The 20,983-nt window shown below is 38.7% G+C and overlaps 3 protein-coding genes across 3 annotated transcripts; 1 reads left to right on the forward strand and 2 right to left on the reverse strand.

The window, feature by feature from the left end:
• Nucleotides 1–1,660: 1,660 nt before the first annotated feature.
• Nucleotides 1,661–20,854, forward strand: LOC6040184 (alsin homolog). The gene is made up of 7 exons (XM_038256220.1): nucleotides 1,661–2,605; nucleotides 8,554–10,104; nucleotides 17,200–17,770; nucleotides 17,835–18,587; nucleotides 20,148–20,327; nucleotides 20,384–20,529; nucleotides 20,594–20,854. Exons 1-7 carry the CDS (start codon nucleotides 1,849–1,851, stop codon nucleotides 20,851–20,853), a joined length of 4,218 nt encoding a protein of 1,405 aa, XP_038112148.1. The 5' UTR covers nucleotides 1,661–1,848; the 3' UTR covers nucleotide 20,854.
• LOC6040188 (ATPase inhibitor mai-2, mitochondrial) lies at nucleotides 2,742–3,281 on the reverse strand. Its single transcript, XM_001849584.2, has 2 exons — nucleotides 3,084–3,281; nucleotides 2,742–3,006 (listed from the first exon to the last, which is right to left on the reverse strand). Exons 1-2 carry the CDS (start codon nucleotides 3,131–3,133, stop codon nucleotides 2,775–2,777), a joined length of 282 nt encoding a protein of 93 aa, XP_001849636.2. The 5' UTR covers nucleotides 3,134–3,281; the 3' UTR covers nucleotides 2,742–2,774.
• On the reverse strand, nucleotides 11,421–12,222 carry LOC6040185 (E3 ubiquitin-protein ligase RZF1). The gene is made up of 2 exons (XM_001849583.2): nucleotides 11,825–12,222; nucleotides 11,421–11,758 (listed from the first exon to the last, which is right to left on the reverse strand). Exons 1-2 carry the CDS (start codon nucleotides 12,046–12,048, stop codon nucleotides 11,605–11,607), a joined length of 378 nt encoding a protein of 125 aa, XP_001849635.2. The 5' UTR covers nucleotides 12,049–12,222; the 3' UTR covers nucleotides 11,421–11,604.
• Nucleotides 20,855–20,983: the final 129 nt, after the last annotated feature.

Consider the following 20,983-nt stretch of genomic DNA (forward strand, 5'->3'; position numbering starts at 1 on the left):
GAGGGAAGGGGAGGAGGGCAAAAAATCAAATAAATATTAATTTTGAAATAACAAGCAATAGTTTCAGCATTTGCATGGAAATAGTGTTTTAAAATGCATTTTAGACTAGTTCAGTTGTTTTGTAATCATTAAATTTAAAAATATGAAAAATTTGACAAAAACAAAAAATTTTGCGAAAAAAAACTTAAAGACTGCACTTAAATTTCCATTGATATTTCGAAGTTTTTTGAAAAACATATTTTTGCTTAATGATTTTTCGGACCAACTTTGAAGGTGTGGGGGGGACAAAAACTTTAAATAATATTTGTATCACCCTAAATAATTTAAAAAAAAATCCACAATACCGTCGAGGGTTTTTTACAGTTCGCTCCATTAGAAATACATTGTAGAAAAATGTAAAAACTGCCCAACGGCGGGTGCTTCATTAAATAAAATCAAAAATTTAAAATAAAATAAAATCTTAAATTAAAAAAATTAAACTACAGGTTTTTAAAGGTCCCATAAACTATTGGCTTTTATACTCAGTCAGGACCCTTAAAATACATTAGAAATCTTCATAAAGTAAATTTGATTTTTAAAATTAGAAAAAATCTAAAGAAATAAAATGTTCAAAAATTCAAAAAACATAATTTCAACAATAAATGTTATAAAAAAATATTAAATCTAAAATTTAGAATAAAATTAAAATACTTAAAAAATGCATGGTTGCTCAAATTTAAACATTAAAAATTCAAACTTCAGATATTTCAAAAATAATCAAAGATGCAAAAATTGGAATTTTTCAGTTTATTCTCGGCCTGTCGGCAGTGTTAAATCTTTCATGTTGATATCAAGGATTTTTGAAAAGGTCCAACAAACACAATTTTCAATTTTTGTTTTTTTTGGGTGGAAAACATCCAAAAAGCAAAATAAAAAATGAAAATCTTGACTTTTTTTAAAAGACCTATGAAACACAATATAGGACCTATAGGACCTTTAAAAAAACTCTAGAAATCTGAAGTTTTTTTTTTAAGAGGTCCAATAAACCAAATTTCCAGTTTTTGCTTTTTGGGTGTTTTTAATACCCCTGACTCAAAGCCGTTTTTAAAAAACCAAAAAAAATGTTTATTGGACCTTTAAAAAAAACTCCAGAAATATTTTAATCGGAATTTCAAAAATATTGACAATAACAATTTTTCACAGTGCATTCGCCCCGTCTCAGCGCTTGCGTGTAGAGTTCCATCCCACCCCTGCAGGGTCTTTTAACATTTCGTTGGGAAGCGAAACTCAACCACAAAACAGAATCCGAAGCAAAACATGCTGGTACTGTTTGTTGTTGTTGCTGGAGTTGGTGACTCTTCCTTTATCAACATCGGATTCTTACGTCGTCGTCGTCACAAATTTAATTTTAATCTTTAGGGACCATCCATAAACCACGTGGACACTTTAGGGGGTATGGCGATTGTCCACGATCCATACAAAAAAGTTTTTTTTTGTATGGACAATTGTCCACGAGGGGGGGGGGGGGGTAACAGATTCCCAAAAAAGTGTCCACGTGGTTTATGGATGGTCCCTTATTCGCTTTCGCAATAAAAGGTGTTTGCCAAAATTTTCTGATTAGGGGCTCAGATTTGTTCGTTATCAGTGTACTGTTTTCGTAAGTTGTAAAGTTTAAAAGTGCAAAAAAAGGAGGAAGGAGTGTCCTCTCTGCAAAAAGTGACTTAAGCCAATTATCGATTGTGTAAACAAAACAAGTTAAATTTCGCAAAACCTTGAAGGAAGCAGCTGATCTTTGTTCGATTCCTTAGCGCAAGAGAGCAGCAATGACTTGGTTGTGAGAGGTTGGTCAAGCGAGACGAAACATCCAGAATGATTTCCGCGTTCGCCGAGCTGGACGAGGCCAGTCGGGTGGCCATCACGGTGGAAGATCCGGAACAGCGTCCGCTGGGTTGGGTCAGCAAGTTGCGCGTTTGCGGGGAGTATCACCTGCTGTTGAATGTCCGCGGGGAGTTGTTTTTGGGCGAGTATCGGGCGAAGGAACGGTCGATCGAGTTTCGGTTGCTGCGGGAAGACGTGGCGGATTACGACACGGAGGGGAACCGGGTTTACGTGGTGACTGGGAGCGGGGGAGAGGTGCTGCAGGGGAAGAACGGGTCGATCGGGGAGTGGACGCGACTGTTCGAGGAGAGTGGAGTCGTGTTTGAGAAGATTTGCTGCAACAATAACGGATTGCTGTTGACCAGCGGGGATGGGACGGAATTGTATGCGCAGGGGGAATTTGGCAGCTTGCTCAAGTTTGAGGAACTTACTAAAGTGGAGGAATTGGCCGGAGAAAACGTCGTGCAGATATCGGCCGGAATTGACTTTGTGATCTTGGCTTGTCAGAAAACGCGGAAAGTCGTTACGGATGTGAAGAAGGATCCTTTTTACGACCAGTATTGTCTGCGGGAGGACACTGATGTCTATCATCACTGGAGAAATTTGTACAAGGATTGTGGGGATCGGTTCAAGCAGGATATTGGATCGGTCCCGGATGCGATCTGCAATGTAAATGTGGATAGAATGCAGGTTTACGGCCAGATGATCCACGAAACCGGTGTGGCCAGCTTTGGGAAGGTCAACAAAGGTAGGTTAAATTGTAGATGATTATTTTTACAAAATAAGTTGTTTAAATAGTAAAAATCAGCATGTTGGCTTAAATTAAGAGCGGAATCTGCCAAACGTATGAAATTTCCCCTAAATTAACAAGAAAAACTACCAAAATTTTACATCCCCGCCACTTTCTTTATTGAGATTCACTTCTTGGCACCTCCGCCCACCTGAGCTGCTTTGCTTCCCTCCCCAGTTTCAGTCTTCGATTTCTGCAACTTTGCCAGCTGCTCGCGCTGCTGCTTGTAAAAGTATTCCTCCTCGTGGGCCGCCTCCATCTTGCCGAAGGCACCGCCGGCCTCCCGGATGGATCCACCACCGCCACCTCCCTTGCCGGCACCGGCTCCCAAATCTCCAACTTGGCTCATTTTTGCAATTCTGTCGAGGAAAAACACCGGCAATTACGTAACGAATTAATTTGTACAAATTACTAAAAAGTCAGCCAAAATTCTCACCTAATTCCACTTGGATAAAGACGAGTTGCGTTTCGCTGGATGGAAAACATCTGACTGATTGACCAGCTTCCTAGCACCGGGGACAAGTTTTTATAGAGGAAAATATTCTACGTCGTACCTATGAAACGATGTGACTCAAAGCGGTGCGAAAACAATAATGATGAAAACGGAGCAGTGAATCGTGAAAGTCAGTGAGAAAGAGCGTTATTTTTAGCTTCGAAGCTGTTCAGTGAGTAGGCGATGAGCTGTTTTCGTAGTTTGTTTTTGGTTGCTTTCCTCTTTGGGCTGATGCAAATTTGCATGAGAAAGTGAGAAGTTGAGGAGTGATGCACTCACCTTGTTTATGTTTGTGGGATTGATATGAGCCATTCTCTGCGACTTCGAAGAAGATTATTTTTTGTTGGCAATTTTGATAAATAAAATAATTGAGAGAGCTAGACTTACTTTGTAACCGTTGGTTACAATTCTTCAACGAACCTTCACTTTTCTACTTGATTCCGTACATACAACATCACACCATACATGGCAGTAGAAGGGTTTTCGTGCCGCTGTAACGAGATAGTCCTTGACAGCGATAGGGCAGGACTACTCGAATTGGATGAAAAAGAAAATGGAGCTTTTCCCCTCCCGTTTGGAATTCGAGCGGGAAATGTCTTCTTGGCCCGCCGATGTTTAGCATCGGTCTCTTTTGCCATTCAGGCGTCCGTGTGTTTAGTCGTGTCCGTTGTACCAGTACCGTCCTCTTTGTGCTGTGTACGTTTCGCCTTCCGGAAGTGGAAGTGCCCACACGGAAGTCTAGTTCCGTCGGCGCGACGGCACACGGGTATCCGGTGAACCTAGCCTTGTGAGTGCGCAGGAGCCGTTGGCTACGTTTTAACGTCAAGCACCGACCCGAATCTCTGGTGCGCGGCGCCATAACACGTCAAGGAGATTATCCCCTCTCGGCACGCCCAAATCAGTGGACTCTGGGGCTGCCGAATCCGCCACTGAGGGAAGACGCCTGCCGCAAGTAGGCCCAGCAACGCCCGCTGGCCTACCTCTGCGTTCCAGCCCAACCCAGCAGCAGCTCAAGCCATCCGGAAGTCGACGACCAACCAGCAGCTCAAGAACATTCCCCCCCCCCCCACGGGATCGCGGCGGCACAGTCGAGGGCGCTCCTGTGACCGGCCTTGGAGCAGGTGAACGCCGAAGGCGTTCGAGGTTTGGAGTGGAGTCAGCGAAGCCTCGCTGCGAGTCCAGCTGCTGAACGGTACGTTGTCCCTGAAGTGCCTTACATTCCCCACACACACCCACACCACAGACAAACAGACGGGACACTCGAGTTCGGAACCATCGTCCTTCAACAGCCGAGCCAAAAAGGTTATTTCAAATGCAATTTAGCTTCGGCATCCACTCACCCGGCGCTGATGGCGCTGCTGTCGTGACAGCTCGCCCGTCTTTCCTCAGTGTGTGTAATGTGTTTTTGTTGTTGTAAAGTTGAGCGTGAGCACGTGGCAGCAAATGAAAACAAAACAAAATATGATAGAATTCAGGAATTTTAACGGTGATCCACAATCCAGGCCTTACGGGACGAGATTGGGGCAGTTTCGACCAGGTTCAGATGAGCGGCTGACTAGCGAGGACATACCCTTTGCCCCACTATTAACCCGGAAGCCAGATTCTGTGGTGAAGTCATCTCCTTCGGAGCAACCTGCTTATCCTTCATGGATTGCTGCTCAGATTGCTGCTGCTGGTCGTCCTTTTGGCGATGTTGCGTCGATCGTGAGCGCTACTCAATCTTCATCCACAGTTGTTCTGTTTCGATGTAAGAGTTTGCGGCAGCGTTTTTTGGAATCTTAGCGACTTTTTTCATCTCATTCGCCACTTTTTGCTGTTTAACGCAACTGAACTGCGCGTATCTTGTATCTTGTTGATCAGGTGTAATGGTTCGAGGTTTCGGGAGAGAAGGAATGTTGGTAAGTTTTTGGGAGTAACGGGGAGGACCAGTGGTTGGGTCTCTGTCGTTGCGGTTGTGGTGCGTCGTTGCTGATGCTGCCGCATGGTTTGGCCGTCATCTTCGGCCGTCGGTGTTAATTTTAATTTTTATTTCATCAAGTACTGACGATAAGCAACAACAACATTATTTAAATCAGCTGTTGATGTTTACAATCGTTAAGGCTTGATTGTCTCACGCATACACTGACATGACACATGACAGTAATGGGTTTGTATTGGTATGTTTGGGCTGCGCTTCGGCATAAGCTCACCAGGCAGCGCTGGCGTCGCCGTGATTTGGTGGTTTGATGAAGGACGATGAATTTCAAAAATTATTTGTATGGAGAGTCACGTCTGTTTGTCTGTGCCCACACCCTACACTATCCCAGAAATACACGTTTTAATTAGAAAATTGTGGTTCTTGATTTTTATTTCATCCGTGTCTCACTTGAATCGCTGAGTAGAAATGCCGACCCTGAGTGATGAGTAGTCAGTAGCTTTGGTCTACGACTACCTTTGAGTTGATGGTCTTTTGTCCTGGAAAGGACTGAGCTAGCCGTCCTTGATAACTGACCAAAGTCATTAGTTTCAACTTTCAGGTCATTAAGAAAAATATTATTATTTTTTTCGTTGAGTGCAAAAACTTCTATTTCTTAGAAGTGAAACAAAATCTTCCGAAAGTGTTTGTTTATATTTTCTGAACAATTAAGAAACATCGAAACAATCTTCAAGAAGAGATTATCTGTTAAAATGGACTGGATTGGATGGATTTCTCAAATTAATTTGTAACAACACTCAACTCATTTTTTAACTTCTGCTTTCCGGCTCTGAATATTTAGTTTCTCTTGAATTTTAAGTTATGTTTTTTTTACCTTATTTATTGTTTATTTTATACTGGATACATTCAATTATTAATCTTGTGAATCGTATTTCAAACTTTTCCCGAAAACATAACCATTTGGATCTAACAAAAATGATTATTGGGGCTTATTCCGGTGGGCGTACTGTGCTCAAATCCCAAATATGAGCTTGATTCAGATTCTGGCTCTCCGCCTTTAAATTTCAGATGGAATTTAACCCGTAGAAACATTTTTTTTCTAAATTTAAGTATTCTTGAGAAAATACCTAAAGTCGAACATTCAAAAATTAAAGCTCTAACATTGAAAATTCTAAATTTCTGGAATTTATTAATTCAGAGCTTTTTGATTTTTTTACAGTTTTGTAATTTCAAAAATTCCAATTTTTAATATTCAACAATTCAAATTTTAAAATTTAAAAAAATCTGGAATTTTAACTCCAAAGTTTAGGAATTCAAAAATTAAAAAAAAAAAAATCAAAATTAAAAAAGGCCAAAATTAAAAAAAATCATTAAAATTGAAAATTAAAAACAATCAAAAAAATTAGTTTCTTTAATTCTTAAATTATATTATTTCTAAAATTCTTAAAATCTTAAATTCTAAAATTCTTAATTTTTCTAAATTTAAGCATTCTTGAGGAAAAAAGATAAAAACATTCAAAAATGAAAGCCAAACATCGAAAATTCTGAATTTCTGAAAATCAAAACATTTTAATTTTTATAGTTTTGTAAATTCGAAAATTCTGAATTTTTATAGTTTTGTAAATTCCAAAATTCAGAATTTTTAATATTCAACAATTCAAATTTAAAAAATCTGGAATTTAAACTACAAAAATTTAGGAATTCAAAATTTTTAAAATTTAAAAAATTCAAAATTTAAAAGGCCAAAATAAAAAAAAATTATTAAAATTGGAAATTTAAAACAATCAAGAGAACAAAAATTTAATTTTTGTAATTCTTAAATTATAATATTTTTATCTTCCTAATTTCTAAAATTATTAAAATCTTAAATTCTAAAATTCTTAATTTTTCTAAATTTAAGCATTCTTGAGGAAAAAAGATAAAAACATTCAAAAATGAAAGCCATACATCGAAAATTCTAAATTTCTGAAACTCAAAACATTTTGATTTTTATAGTTTTGTAAATTCGAAAATTCAGAATTTTTATAGTTATGCAAATTCGAAGACTCAGTTTTTTTTAATATTCAACAATTCAAATTTTGAAATTTTAAAAAAATTCTGGAATTTTAACTCCAAAAATTTTGGATTTAAGAAAAATCAAGCTTCAAAAATGTAATTTCTGTAATTCTTAAATTATAAAATTCTTAACTTCTTAATTTCTAAAATTCCTAAAATCTAAAATTCTTAAACTTCTAAATTCCTAGATACCAAAGTCCTAAATTCATCAATTCCTGAATTCTGGGCTTTTTGAAAAAGAACTGCAGAACTCTCAAATTCTGGATCATTCAAAAAATGAAAAATTTCAGAATTCTTAAATTCTTGTCATTTTTGTGATTACAGAAATTTTGATAATTTTGGAGCATTTTTGGAGTCATATTTAAGGGTAGATTAATTTTGAGAAGAAAATAATATAAATTTGGTGTTTAGATTTTTCTTAAGTGACACTTTGGTGAGGATCATGGAGTACGAAGAACTGTATTTATATTTTCAAACTCCTAGATTTATAAAATAAAAAAAAATTGATTTTATTTAGTTTTTATGTCTAAACTACTAAATGTTTTAATTTTTATTTTTGATTTTTTGTTTTGCATATAAAATTAAAAGAGTGATAATAAATTCAAAATTTAGCTTTATTTTAAACTCAAATTGCGTGTTAGGAAATTTCTAGTATTTTCGCAACAATACGGTATTGGATAAATATTTTAGTATTTTACAAAAAAATAATAACAAAGCAAAAATGCATTCAAAATATTGTTTTGTTTGATACCCATGTTGCAGATTATGAAAATTTGAGTATTTTCAAAAATATAATATTTTGTATTTTGCACAAATACAAATTTTTGAGTATTTATACTTGGGACCTACCTACTACATTATCAAAAAATCCCTCTTAGTGAAAGCATTGCAAATTTAACATGCAAATTTAACAATCGTTAAGTCAGTTTTAGAAAGATTTGAAATCGAAATAACGATAACAATACATTATTAAAAACAATGAAGAGAACAACAATTTGATTTCTGTAATTCTTAAATTATAAAATTCTTAAATTCTTAAATTCATAATTTCTTAAATTCTTAAAATCTTGAATTCTTCAAATCTTAAATTCCTAGATTGCTAAATTCCTGAATTACAGAGTCCTAAATTCAAAAATTCTCTGGCGAGGATTTTAGATTTTTAAGATTTTTAAAATTTTTATTTTTTTTTTGAATTTAAATTTTATTTACTTTTTATATCTAAATTTCTGAATGTTTTAATTTCTATTTTTGATTTCTTGTTTTGCAAAAAATATATTTGCCCATGGAATTTTCGACGTTTTAAGATTCTGCGTTCTGAGGTTCGGCCTAATGAGGCTATTCTGGATTTAAAATTGTATTTGACACATTCACCAGCGACTAAACCGAATAAAACTCACTTCATCAAAAACTAATTCAAAAATCCTTTCTCCTCCCACATTCCAGGCCAACTCGGCACCAGCGACCACATCCGGCGCGACAAGATCGTCCACCTGCAGCAGCTGTTCAACGTGGCGAAAATCACGACCTGCTGCGACTACTCGGCCGCGCTAACCGTCGACGGCAGCCTGTACCTGTGGGGTGACACCGCCGCCAAGAACCAGGCCACGCTGGACACGAACCTGGCGCTGGCCTCGCTCAGTGCCAGCTCGCCGACGCTGTTTGGCCGGTTCCGGCAGGTGCTGGACGTTTGCAGTGGGAATTTCTCGACCTACGTGGTGACGTCGGATTTGCGGATTCATGATTTGAGGTTGGATGAGCGGAGTTTGGCTTACGAGGTGGGGGATCGGGGGAAGTTACGGGGGTGGGAGGTTGAGCACTTGGAGGACGTTCCGTTGGTGGTGGCGAGTGACAGCTTGATTGTGGTGAACCACTTGCCGATCAATCGGGACGCGTTGCGGGTTTACGGGAAGGAACAGCAGACGGTTCAGGCGTTGCTGAAGCACTTCCGGGAGAATGGATTGGGGGGGATTCCGAAGAAGGCGTTGAATGTGGTGTCGACGCACTACTTTTACCGATCTTGCACGAGGTTGTTCTATCTGCTGTTGCTCAATTTGAGATCGTTGCGCGCGTTTTTGTTTGAGAACGATTTGAAGCGGATTATGACCGTGATGTTGCACGAGGAGATGCTGTTCTTGTATCGGAGGATTGTCAAGTGCTACTGTAACAGCGACTGTCTTGGGTTGATGAGCGAGCCGGAGCAGAAGCTGCTCCGGATATACCTGGACAATGTGAAGAACTACATCGAGCTGATTGAGCTGCTCGTCAACGCGAACAAATCGCTTGAAGAACCGGTCGAGAACCGACTGCTCAACGCCAAAAGCGAGTGGCTCAAGTTCTTTAACGAAGAAGTCACCGAAGAAATGGGCAAACTCGTCAAGATTACCAAAGAATTCTGGCTCAACGAGGAGAACTTCCGGTGGCAATCGCTTAAAGAGTCGCACCGTCGAGTGATCCTGGATTCCGCCGAAGTTCCGCTCAAATTTCTCGACGTCAACATCTTCTCCTCCTCCCCGCGGATCGTCCTCTTCTCCGACGTGCTCTGCTATCTGTCCGGCGTCCAAATCATCGAATACCCGCTGAACCTTATCTGGGTCTCAACCGAAATCAAAGACGCCCTCAAGACCCGCCACAAGGAAAAGCTCCGCTTCCTCATCAACATCATCACCCCGGAGGAGGTCCTCCGCTGCTACACGCTCAACTCCGCCGACAAGCTGGTCTGGCTCAACAGCCTCAAAACCCAAATGATGCGTGTCCTGCAGCGGGACGCCACCGCCAAGCAACCCGTGTACCGGTGCAGTCGCTACCGGTTCGGCGAACGGCACGCCAAATTCGGTGGCTCCCAGTACGAGGGCATCTGGAAGATGGGACTCATCGACGGCGTCGGCGAACTTTCCGCCAAAGAGCGCACCTACCGTGGGGAGCTGTACCGCGGGGACATCACCGGCTACGGGTGCCTCCAGCGCACCCTGTACGGCATCGGAACCATTTACGAGGGTAAGTAAAACGCAAACGTTTGCTAGTTTTCCATCAAATCAGTTTTATTTTGGAATCGTTCAATCGTAAAATCCGCGATTCCGGAGCCGCATCCGATGGTCGAAGCGCATGTGGCCGTACAGGAAGCACAGGGGGACTTTCTGGGCCGGGTAGCTGCACGGATAGTAGCAAGGTCCGCAAGGGGACGGGTTGCAACAGGGCGAGCACGGTCCACAGCCGGTGCCGCAGATGGTGGGGAGGGTTCCGCTGGGGTACATGGCGAGAAGGTTCTTTTTTTGCTATTTTGTTTCAATGAAAAATTTGGAAACGTCAACTCGTGACAGAAAGTGGATTTGGAATGAATTTGTTGAATAATGGCATGCTATGATCTAGCCATAAGATTTTTATAAAACTTCAAACCGCGTGTCAAGCCTAGGAATTTTTGAATTGTTTGTCGTGAAAAAAAAAGTTTATCTTGGTATTGGAACAATTCAATGTTTTTAAAATGCAGAGATTTTGCAAGCAAAATGAGCGCTTCCCAAAAACGGACGGGAATGTCAAGGTTTTCTGGCGAACAACATTCTGTAGAAGTAAACAAGAGCAGCTTACCCCACCTCGCCGGCCGTCTTGCCTCCACCTCCCCTACTTTTGAAATTATCTCTAATTTTGAACAAAATGCTGCATTTTTCGCTGTCAATCTAAGTAGTGACATTTAGAGGAATGTTTATTTTGCATTCGTTTGTATGCATTTTGGGAGTGTTGAATGGCATTTATTTTCTATTTAATTAACAGGAGTTGACCGGTACGTCGATTCCGACACAGATCCACAAATGTGATCGCAAATCCTGAAATTGAAAAAAATGCAGAATAATCATAAACAGTGACACGATGTGTATATGGGAAGCCAAGTACGACGTCCAACCTTATGAAAGGTCTAAGTGTTTCGAACCTCTAAGTCTCCAGAGCTACAAAAAACCGGACCGGAGACTGGACACAGGAACAACATATACCACATGCTAGCTAGAGGAACGCTCGAGAATGAGGTCGAAATGGAACGCGGGACGAGGGACGGGAAGTGAGGGCAACTCCGCAGAGATGGGCAGTCCTCACCCGCTTCCAAACGTTCCCAAACGGTCCGGTCATCGAAAATTAGGTACTTGATATTCCCGTCCGTGTTTGGATGCTAATTCGTTTTGTTGGAAGGAAGATTTGGTCCGGACTTTTTTTTAATGGCACCCCATTACCTTCAAGTAAGACGTAGCAACATTTTTTCCTGGATTCGTTGACCAATATCTCAATCTGCATAGTTCAATTAGCTTTGGCTGACCGGTTCGATATCTAGTTGGAAATGATTTTTATTAGTATCTCAAAAATCTCACTAAAACTGATTACATAGCAGATCGTTTCGGGATTTAACAATTAACTTGTTTAATTAAGCACACACACATAACTTATCACTGGAACTTATTTCGAACGCATTTAATGATGAATATCGCTAAATTTCACGTCTTCCACATCACATCACATTTGCTCCCGGCAGTTGGGACACTTCTGGTTCGGCACCCACGGCGCGATACAATTGTCATGGAAGAGGTGTCCGCACCGCAGCTTTATCGGTCGGCTGTCCGCTCCGTCCTCTTCCTCGATTTTCTCCATGCAAATCGAACAAACAACGCTATAATGGATGATGTAATGAAGGGGATTAATCATTCTTAATCAATCGCACGATTCAAATTCTTACTCATCGTCGGAACTGTATCCCTGCCACTGCGATCCGGTGGCCTTGGCTCGGGACGTTCTGCGACCGCCGCCGGACGGCCTCGTCGGTTGGCTTCTGCCGGAACCACCAGGAGGATACTGATGGGGTCGGTTCTGGGTCTGGCTGACGACGGCGTAGATTCCGAACGCGACAGCCACCCCGACGACCAGCGAAGTGACCACGCCGAAAATGGCCTGCAGGGACATGGCGCTTCTGCGTCGTAGATAATTCCTCACCAGGAACGAAAAATGGCACTTTTCATTGCACGGCTGCTGCTGCTGCTCGGCTTTGGTCTGTTTTGGTGTAGAATTTGCGAACGAAAATAGAAACGCCAACTGTGTGGAGCAGCGGGAGCGATTGATGGATGAGAAGCATGAAAGCAGAAACACGAGTTGACGTTTTGCGATGTTTGTTTGTACTTTGACTTTCGTTGCTTGCGTGGCTGTCATCGGCGGGAAGACACTCACAGAAAATTTACTTGCTTTATTAAATTAAATGTTTTTTTTTTAAATTGAATTGAAATGAAAATTGGCATTGAAATTTTAATTTCTAGCTAATACATTTAGTTAATCAATTGACTAGTTTTCGTCAATTGTCTTCAATCATTTGGCGCTCTTTTATGGTTTCTTGCTCAAAATTCCATACGACACCTGGGACATCTTCCATTCTGGAGCCAGTCTTCAACACACCTTGCGTGGAATCGATGGCCGCACGGCAAACTCCTGGAGCTGTAGCCCGACAGTTCCTCGTTGCACATATCGCAATGAATCTCCGGAGCGCGTCGAGAAGAAGAAGGAGGAGGCCTTCTAGATTCACCATTCGTGTGGGATAGCGCCCTATGCCGGTGATACGAGCTGTAAGCTCCCCCTACGCCCAACATCACACCGATGAGCACTGCGGCCAGTTTTAAAATGCCGTCTAAGGCCATACTAAATGGACGAAATTATTGGAAATCAGGGAAGAATAAGTAACTTAATATCGAACTGCTTTAAAATAAAAACACATATAAAACGGAAACGATAAGGAGGTTGGCTTAAAGATTTCATCGATGGTGTACACTCAGAAAATTGTGAATTCGAGATGTTGAAAATGCATCAACCTTTTTTAATCAGCTTGATTATTTCATTGAAATGTCGGTAGTTCACGGTCGAACCACAATAGATCAACGAAATAAAAAAATAAGCATATTTGTAACAGCCTTATGTTTTTTTAACAAAAAATTATGTACACTGAAAAATCTGAATATTTTATTTTTGTTATTGTTAAATTCCTATTGTTATTACAATTTTTGTGATAATTATTTGGGGATGAAAATTAGCATCTTGTGGTCGATAGGTTTTTTTTAATATTTTAAACAAAACATATTTTTTAAAGAGTTTAAATGCATGCATAACTATTGTAAAACACCTGAGCAATTCGCTACAAAATCGGTCTTTTTAATTTTAATTTTTGTATTTTTAAATCTGGCTGAAACTTTTTTGGTGCCTGCGGTAGGCCCAAAGAAGCCATTTTGCATCATTAGTTTGCCCATATAATTTTCCATACAAATTTGGCAGCTGTCCATACAAAAATCTATATATATAAAAAATTTCGACGGTTTTGTTCGAACGCGCATCAGTTTATAACGGAAAGTCGGATCGGAGCGCTCTTTGCTGCGTTGGGTTCGTATAAGCCCAAGGAAGGTTCTTACGCTAAAGAGTTACAACTTTGGCCACTCTGGAACCGATTCCGGAAGATCTGCAGATTGTATGGGAAAAGTTGCGTAAAATCAAATTTCGATCGCAGGAGGCTGAATAAGCAAAAAATCAAAAACGTCAACAAACGAAAAAATTACAAGACGAAGTTTGTCGGGTAAGGCTTGTGTTATATGAAAATTCTGAAATCTGTATCTTTTGTAGGATTTTTTCGATCGATTTGGTGTCTTGGGCAAAGTTGTAGGTATGGATAAGGACTACACTGAAAAAAAAAATGATGCACGGTAATTTTTTTTGTGATTTTTAATTTCACTTTTCAGAAATTTCCAGAAAATGCAAAAAATCTTTGAGTTTTTAAATCAATACTGATTTTTTCCAAAAATTGAAATATTGGTCGCAAAAAATTTCCAACTTTATTTTTCGATGTAAACTCGAATTTGCAATCACAAAGTACTCCAGTGAAATTTTTATAAAGTGCACCGTTTCCAAGTTATAGCCATTTTTAGGTATTTTTTTTGAAAATATTAGCAGTTATTATTTTTTTAAATTAGTGCCCATGTTTGCCCACTCTTGAAAAAAATATTTTTGAAAAGCTGAGAAAATTATCTATATTTTGCATTTTTGAACTTTGTTGATACGACCTTTAGTTGCTGAGATATTGTCATGCAAAGATTTAAAAACAGGAAAATTTGGTCCTAAAATGAAGCTTAGATTGCTGATATTATTGTTTACAGCGATAAAGCTTATTTTTCTGAGTACAATGACCCTTTGTACGACCACAAAGAGTTTTAAAATGGATTTTTAAATTAATTTTGAAAAATTAACCTCGCGATCCTTCTTGACAGAAAATGTCCTACTTGACAGCTCGTTCCAAGGGGACCATAGTTGATCCATCGAAAAAATGTTGTCTTGTCAAGTTTTTTTTTGCATTAAAATGAAAAAAAGTGATTAGAAATGGTTTTTAATCGTGTTTCTTACCGCTGTACAGAACAAATTACATAGGGCTTTAGTACCCAATTGATGATTTCTAAGACTCACCCAAACAACCCACAACTTTCTAATGTCGATATCTCAGCAACTAATGGTCCGATTTTCAATGTTAAAATATGAAACATTCGTGAAATTTTCGAAAACAATATTCTAATTTTTTTTTAATCCAGGCTAACATTTAAATAAGGCCCCCCCTAAGGTGTCCACGTGGTTTATGGATGGTCCCAATGGAAAAAAACTCAAAAATATTATAAAATATTATTACAAAATCTAATAATTTTTTAGAGAATGTAAAACTTTTCAAAAAATGGTTTGGAAGTTATTCTGTTTATTTGATAAATAAATGATCAAACTCAATGAAAAAAAAAAATGTGAAAAAGTATGTTTTCAAGAACATTTTAGAAGTTTATAATTATTTTTATTTGTTTCATTTTTTCACATTCGACCTTTTGTCCTTTCGACATTTTTCCAATTCGACCTTTTGTCCACTTTCGACCTTTTGTCCATTCGACCTTTTGGCATTCGACCTTTTGGCATTCGACCTTTTGTCCATTCGACCTTATGTCTTTCGACCTTTTGTCGCACATCCCGAAAAATCAGAGAGCAAATCTTAAAATGAATGAAAATGTCAATGGAAATACAAAATTATTCAACCGAAAACAATCTAAAATGACTTTTTCGCATTGATATATCATTATAATAATTATAATCATATTTATCATTTTTGGGCTCGTTTAAAAATATTTTAAACTTTTGTGAAATAACCATGTACAGCACCGCAAAAACTTTTTTTCTCGCAAACATAAAATCTTCGTCGATAGTAAGAAATTTTGGAATCTTATTATTGCAAAAAAACTGGACAGATGTCTAATGCACTTTTTCCTTCAAATTTTGAAATCGTGACCTGTAATTTAATTTTTTTTTATTGTTTTGAGAATTGAGAAATCGGTTGCTCTGAAAAGTATTGTGAAATAAGTTGCTTAAAAAGTGAAAATCAGCAAATTCGACGGTAACATTTCAAAAGGCATCATGTACATTTTGACACTTTCTGGGTTATTGCATATTCTGAAAGTACTCCTAATAAGCTACCTCTCCACCAAAAATGAGCACAAGTTACTTCAGTAAAGTCTGCTTAATCATGATTTTAAATAAAGTAACATAAACAAAATCTCTGCCATCAGCAGTCCCTGTTTATATAGCCCTGTCAAACTGTCAAACAAAAGACTACATGAACCTCGTGACGAAAAAAAAGCAACATGAACAAAGCGCCATGTACATTCGGCGAAGAAAAACGAATCATAACAAAGCATCCCCCTCAATGACAGCAGGGTGATATAGACGTTGGTGATTTCAAAAGAAGTTATGTTTGTTTTTCTCAAATAAAATTACGGAAATAATGTTTTATTGAATTTGGATGATCAAGTATCCATAAAAGCAACGTTTTTCATCGTTTGTTATCATTAGAACATCTTATTTTGCTTTTATATTCCCTGGGCCTTGTAAAGTCAAGGGGCATGATTTGATCCTAGTGCATAAGTTAAAATTTGGGTATACATTCTTTTTTTATAAGCACTATGGACACCACTTCATGCTACGAGAACTCGCTTTGCCGCAGCCCCAGGGCTTAAGCGTTGACCGATAAGCTGTCTTCGTGAACTAGGTAGTTCTCCGATAGTGAAAATATCACAATTGCACAAGACACCGTTGCTTCTGTGACCTTTTCACTATCACAATGTGGGATTTAGGTGGGACTTCAGGATAGTACAATTGATTTGTTGCTTAGCATTAGCATTTAAAATAAATCTTTATCCTTTCTAAATCTATTTGATGATAAATTTAGTTGCAATTGTTAAGTTAGAGTAGTGCTGTCAATAAACTTTGATTGATGTAGAATACTAGGCATTCTTTTATGTCAAATTGTCCATAGAGTCTCGATCAATCAATAATGTAATGATATCGGACAAAATTCGTTGATCTGTTGAACTAACGGTTTTTGGATTATGGTTGTATCGACCATTGTTGCGAATCGAGGAACTACGGATCTTTTGACGTAAATGGTCATTTCTTTTTCAAATCGCGATTTCTATCCTATTTGTATATCAGTTCATATTTTTTTTATATTTTTTTTTGATAGAAGTAGTACTACAACAGTTAAAGGAAGGTTTAGTTTTGAACATTAAGTTTAGAGGATTTTAGATTAAAGTTTAGATTTTCAATCCAAAGTAGTTAGCAAATGAATATTTGGACTTAAATGAATAATTGAATTAGTTGGACTTATGAACAACACACAACTGTGCATTTATTCTAGAGTCAGATCCATACAGCGTCAGTGTTTATTTGGTCGAAGTGTACTAATTCATTGGCAGATCTGATTCTAGTTGTAATGTACGACAAGACTACTGACGGACGTGACAGGACGAGGGCCCAGTTTAGAGGTTTCAACATCAACGATGTGCGGCTGGACCACCATCCCAAAAAAAAAAAAAAACATTTTATTTTGCTTTTATATTAAAATGGGAATTGAAAATGGATGCTCAACATTCAAATGCGTTTTTCTCAAAACGCATGGTTTGTACATGATGCTTTTTGAAATGTTGGCGTCGAATTGCATGGAAATAGGGCCGAATCTTGAACCGTTTACCCTAAATCATTTTTGTGCTTTCCCATTTCCAGGAGACTTTTTCGAGGGCAAATTCGACGGGTACGGAAAGTTGAAATCTTCCACCGTGCCCGCTGCGCAGTACTTCAAGTATCGCGGCTACTTCCGGGCAGACAAGTACAACGGCTTTGGCACGCTGCTAACCAACTCGTACCAGTACAACGGAGACTTTGTGAACGACCTGAAGGAGGGTTTCGGCGTGGTCGATGACATCGAGAACGGGGTCAAGTACATTGGAATGTTTGCGAACGATCGCAAGTTTGGCAACGGAATCCTGATCACCACGAATGGAACCTACTACGCGGGACTGTTTGCGAACGACACGCTGTCCAACTCGGCCGGGGGATTGGCGATTTTTCCGAGCGGGATCTACTACAAGGGCGAGCTGACCATTGAGGGGCCCTGTGGGAAGGGAGTGTTTTACTACCCGGAGAAGGAGATTGGTGCGGAGACGTTCGAGCTGGACGACACGAACGTCCAGATGAGTGGCCACACGATGATGGGGACGTTTGCGGGCACGTGGGACAGCGTTAGGATCTCGAATGGGTCGATGGCGATGGATCAGCGGTTCAATAAGGTGCCAGTGTGAGTAAAATCTTGGAATTTTGTTTTGTGATTGGTTGAATTAATTTAGGACTGTTTTATTTAGATTGGACTTGAAGATTAACGCTGAACGCAAATGGTCCACCATCTTCAGCTGCTTCCATCAGTCCGTATTTGGAACGTCAGACCTTGCGAAACTTCGTTCGATGGACGTCAAAAAGATCTGGAACAAAGTGGCGATCTACATCACGCGAGCCAAGCGAAAAGAGCAGCTCAAGACGAACAACTTTGAAGTGAAGCTCTCCGAATTCGACGATCAATCGGCGGCTCAAATCTGCCAAAGCGGCTTCAGATTAACACATCTTTCGACAACTTCCTTAAGGTCAAGCTTTTCCGATTCCAAGATCTCACTCAACACAAACGCAACTCAGAACGGAAGCGCCAACGATTCCGCAATGGACAACATCTCCATAAAAAGCTTCACCTCGATGGTGTCCCGAGAGTACGACGACGAGTTCATGCTGAATCCAACCAGCGGTGATCGAAGTCGTGGTTCGCCGTTCCGCGACCTGGAAATCATTCCAGATTTCTGCATCAGCACCATCGACGGGCCAAGTTTGCAGCTGCTGCGAGACTATCTGACTGAGGCGTTCCGGAACACGCACCACCCGTTGCACCAGCTGTTTGACAAGCTGTCCAACTGCTTCTACTCGACGTACAGCTGCTGGAAGTTTACGCCGAACTCGATCCTGTGCGAGCCGGCAATGAACGAGTGGATTTCGATTGTGAGCAGAATTTACACGTTGGTGCTGACGGTGATGTTTCCGGCGCTGCCGAAGGATTCCGCCATCGTTGACGGGTGAGTTGTCTTGGAGTCTCTAAAATCACATTTTTTTTACAAAAAAAAGCGGCCAGGCCTAATGCGATGCATTAGCCGCAACGGCAAATTCTGTGAACGGAACACATTACCCAAAATTAACATGAGAGGAAGGATGCGTGGACTTACCGTTATTTTTTTTCTTTTCTTTCTTTATTATAGAGTTTTCAGTTTTTAGGAATTTAAGAGTTTTCAGTTTTTAAGAATTTAAGAATTTTAGAATTTAATGATTTAAGAATTTAAGAATTTTAGAATTTAAGAATTTAAGAATTTTAGAATTTAAGAATTTAAGAATTTAAGAATTTAAGAATTTAAGAATTTAAGAATTTAAGAATTTAAGAATTTAAGAATTTAAGAATTTAAGAATTTTAGAATTTACAGAATTTACAGAATTTACAGAATTTACAGAATTTACAGAATTTACAGAATTTACAGAATTTACAGAATTTACAGAATTTACAGAATTTACAGAATTTACAGAATTTACAGAATTTACAGAATTTACAGAATTTACAGAATTTACAGAATTTACAGAATTTACAGAATTTACAGAATTTACAGAATTTACAGAATTTACAGAATTTACAGAATTTACAGAATTTACAGAATTTACAGAATTTACAGAATTTACAGAATTTACAGAATTTACAGAATTTACAGAATTTACAGAATTTACAGAATTTACAGAATTTACAGAATTTACAGAATTTACAGAATTTACAGAATTTACAGAATTTACAGAATTTACAGAATTTACAGAATTTACAGAATTTACAGAATTTACAGGATTTACAGAATTTACAGAATTTACAGAATTTACAGAATTTACAGAATTTACAGAATTTACAGAATTTACAGAATTTACAGAATTTACAGAATTTACAGAATTTACAGAATTTACAGAATTTACAGAATTTACAGAATTTACAGAATTTACAGAATTTACAGAATTTACAGAATTTACAGAATTTACAGAATTTACAGAATTTACAGAATTTACAGAATTTACAGAGTTTACAGAATTGACAGAATTTACAGAATTTACAGAATTTACAGAATTTACCGAATTTACAGAGTTTACAGAATTGACAGAATTGACAGAATTTACAGAATTTACAGAATTTACAGAATTTACAGAATTTACAGAATTTACAGAATTTACAGAATTTACAGAATTTACCGAATTTACCGAGTTTACAGAATTTACCGAGTTTACAAAATTTACAGAATTTCAGGATTTCAGAATTATAGATTTCAGAATTATAGATTTCAGAATTATAGATTTCAACATGTTAATTTTTTAAAATTTATATGTTTTGCATTTGCATTGCATTTACTTATTGTTTAATATTTTTAACATCTAGAATTTTTAAATTTTTCGCTTGAGAAAAACTGTCACAATTTTTAGCGCCTATGTAATTAGAATACTTTCAACGTTTTTCTTTAATTAGAAACTAGCATTGGGCTTGTTGGATTTATATTTTTCCGAGATTTTGCATTGGTTTTGATTTTTCCAATTCTTTATTGTTTATTTCCTTCCAGTGAACTACTGTCGTACCAAACGCTGCTGTATCCAATCCTGATGACCCAGGGGATCTACTCGGCACTGTTTGTGCTGTACGCGAGCAAGTGCTGCAAAAATGACGAAGTCTACCGCCAGCGGATTCTGATTTGCGAGAAGAAAACCGACGAAAATCTTATCCAGCTGTTGGACATCAATCGGTTTGTATTTCACAAAATTTATTTTTTGAATTATAAATAAATTGAAATCATTTCAGAGACCTAATTCCAATCATCAAGAGCTCCCGCTATCAGGAAGCAATCGACAGCTTGAATCTTTTCAAGGAAAAGTGCTGTCCCAGTGAAATGATGAAACATATCAACGAGGCGTTTACTTTAGTGGACGTTGCCAGCAAAGAGCAGGGTAGGTTTCCTCTAAACTTTCTAATCAATTTCACCTCAACCTTTAACCTTCCTCACACGAGCAGACTCGGACATTGCGGCGGACAGCTTGCTCGAGCTGGTCATCCTGCTCATCATCAAGGCGACCATTCCCCAGCTCGGGGCGGAAATCAGCCTGCTCGAGGATCTCATGCAGAACGACGTAAACGACGCGAGCCTGAGCTTCCACAGCAGCACGCAGAACGATTACTGTCTGACGACGCTCAAGGCGTCCTACCAGCATATCATCAGCGATAACTTTTTCGTGAACAAGATCTACGATGGTGCCGGCGGAGGCGGGACGTAGGTAAGTACGAACACGAGAGAGCGCAAACGCTCGCAACCTGGTTTACCTCATCATACCAACCTGTTTCCGGTTCTGTGATTTGTGCATCATTCCCATACCTTGCGGGTTTTCTCTGTTGTGAGCTTTAAGT

This window comes from Culex quinquefasciatus, chromosome 2 (assembly GCF_015732765.1).
Source record: "Culex quinquefasciatus strain JHB chromosome 2, VPISU_Cqui_1.0_pri_paternal, whole genome shotgun sequence".
NCBI classification, from domain to species: Eukaryota; Metazoa; Arthropoda; class Insecta; order Diptera; family Culicidae; genus Culex; species Culex quinquefasciatus.

Excerpts from the sequence above, each read along its gene's own strand:
- LOC6040184 (XM_038256220.1), top strand. The coding sequence starts at position 1,849 with ATGATTTCCGCGTTCGCCGAGCTGGACGAGGCCAGTCGGGTGGCCATC. Across the intron at positions 2,606-8,553 it reads CTTTGGGAAGGTCAACAAAG|GCCAACTCGGCACCAGCGAC; the intron begins GTAGGTTAAATT and ends CCCACATTCCAG. Across the intron at positions 18,588-20,147 it reads GATTCCGCCATCGTTGACGG|TGAACTACTGTCGTACCAAA; the intron begins GTGAGTTGTCTT and ends ATTTCCTTCCAG.
- LOC6040188 (XM_001849584.2), bottom strand. The coding sequence starts at position 3,133 with ATGTTTTCCATCCAGCGAAACGCAACTCGTCTTTATCCAAGTGGAATT. Across the intron at positions 3,007-3,083 it reads CTTTATCCAAGTGGAATTAG|AATTGCAAAAATGAGCCAAG; the intron begins GTGAGAATTTTG and ends TTTCCTCGACAG.
- LOC6040185 (XM_001849583.2), bottom strand. The coding sequence starts at position 12,048 with ATGTCCCTGCAGGCCATTTTCGGCGTGGTCACTTCGCTGGTCGTCGGG. Across the intron at positions 11,759-11,824 it reads GGATACAGTTCCGACGATGA|CGTTGTTTGTTCGATTTGCA; the intron begins GTAAGAATTTGA and ends CATCCATTATAG.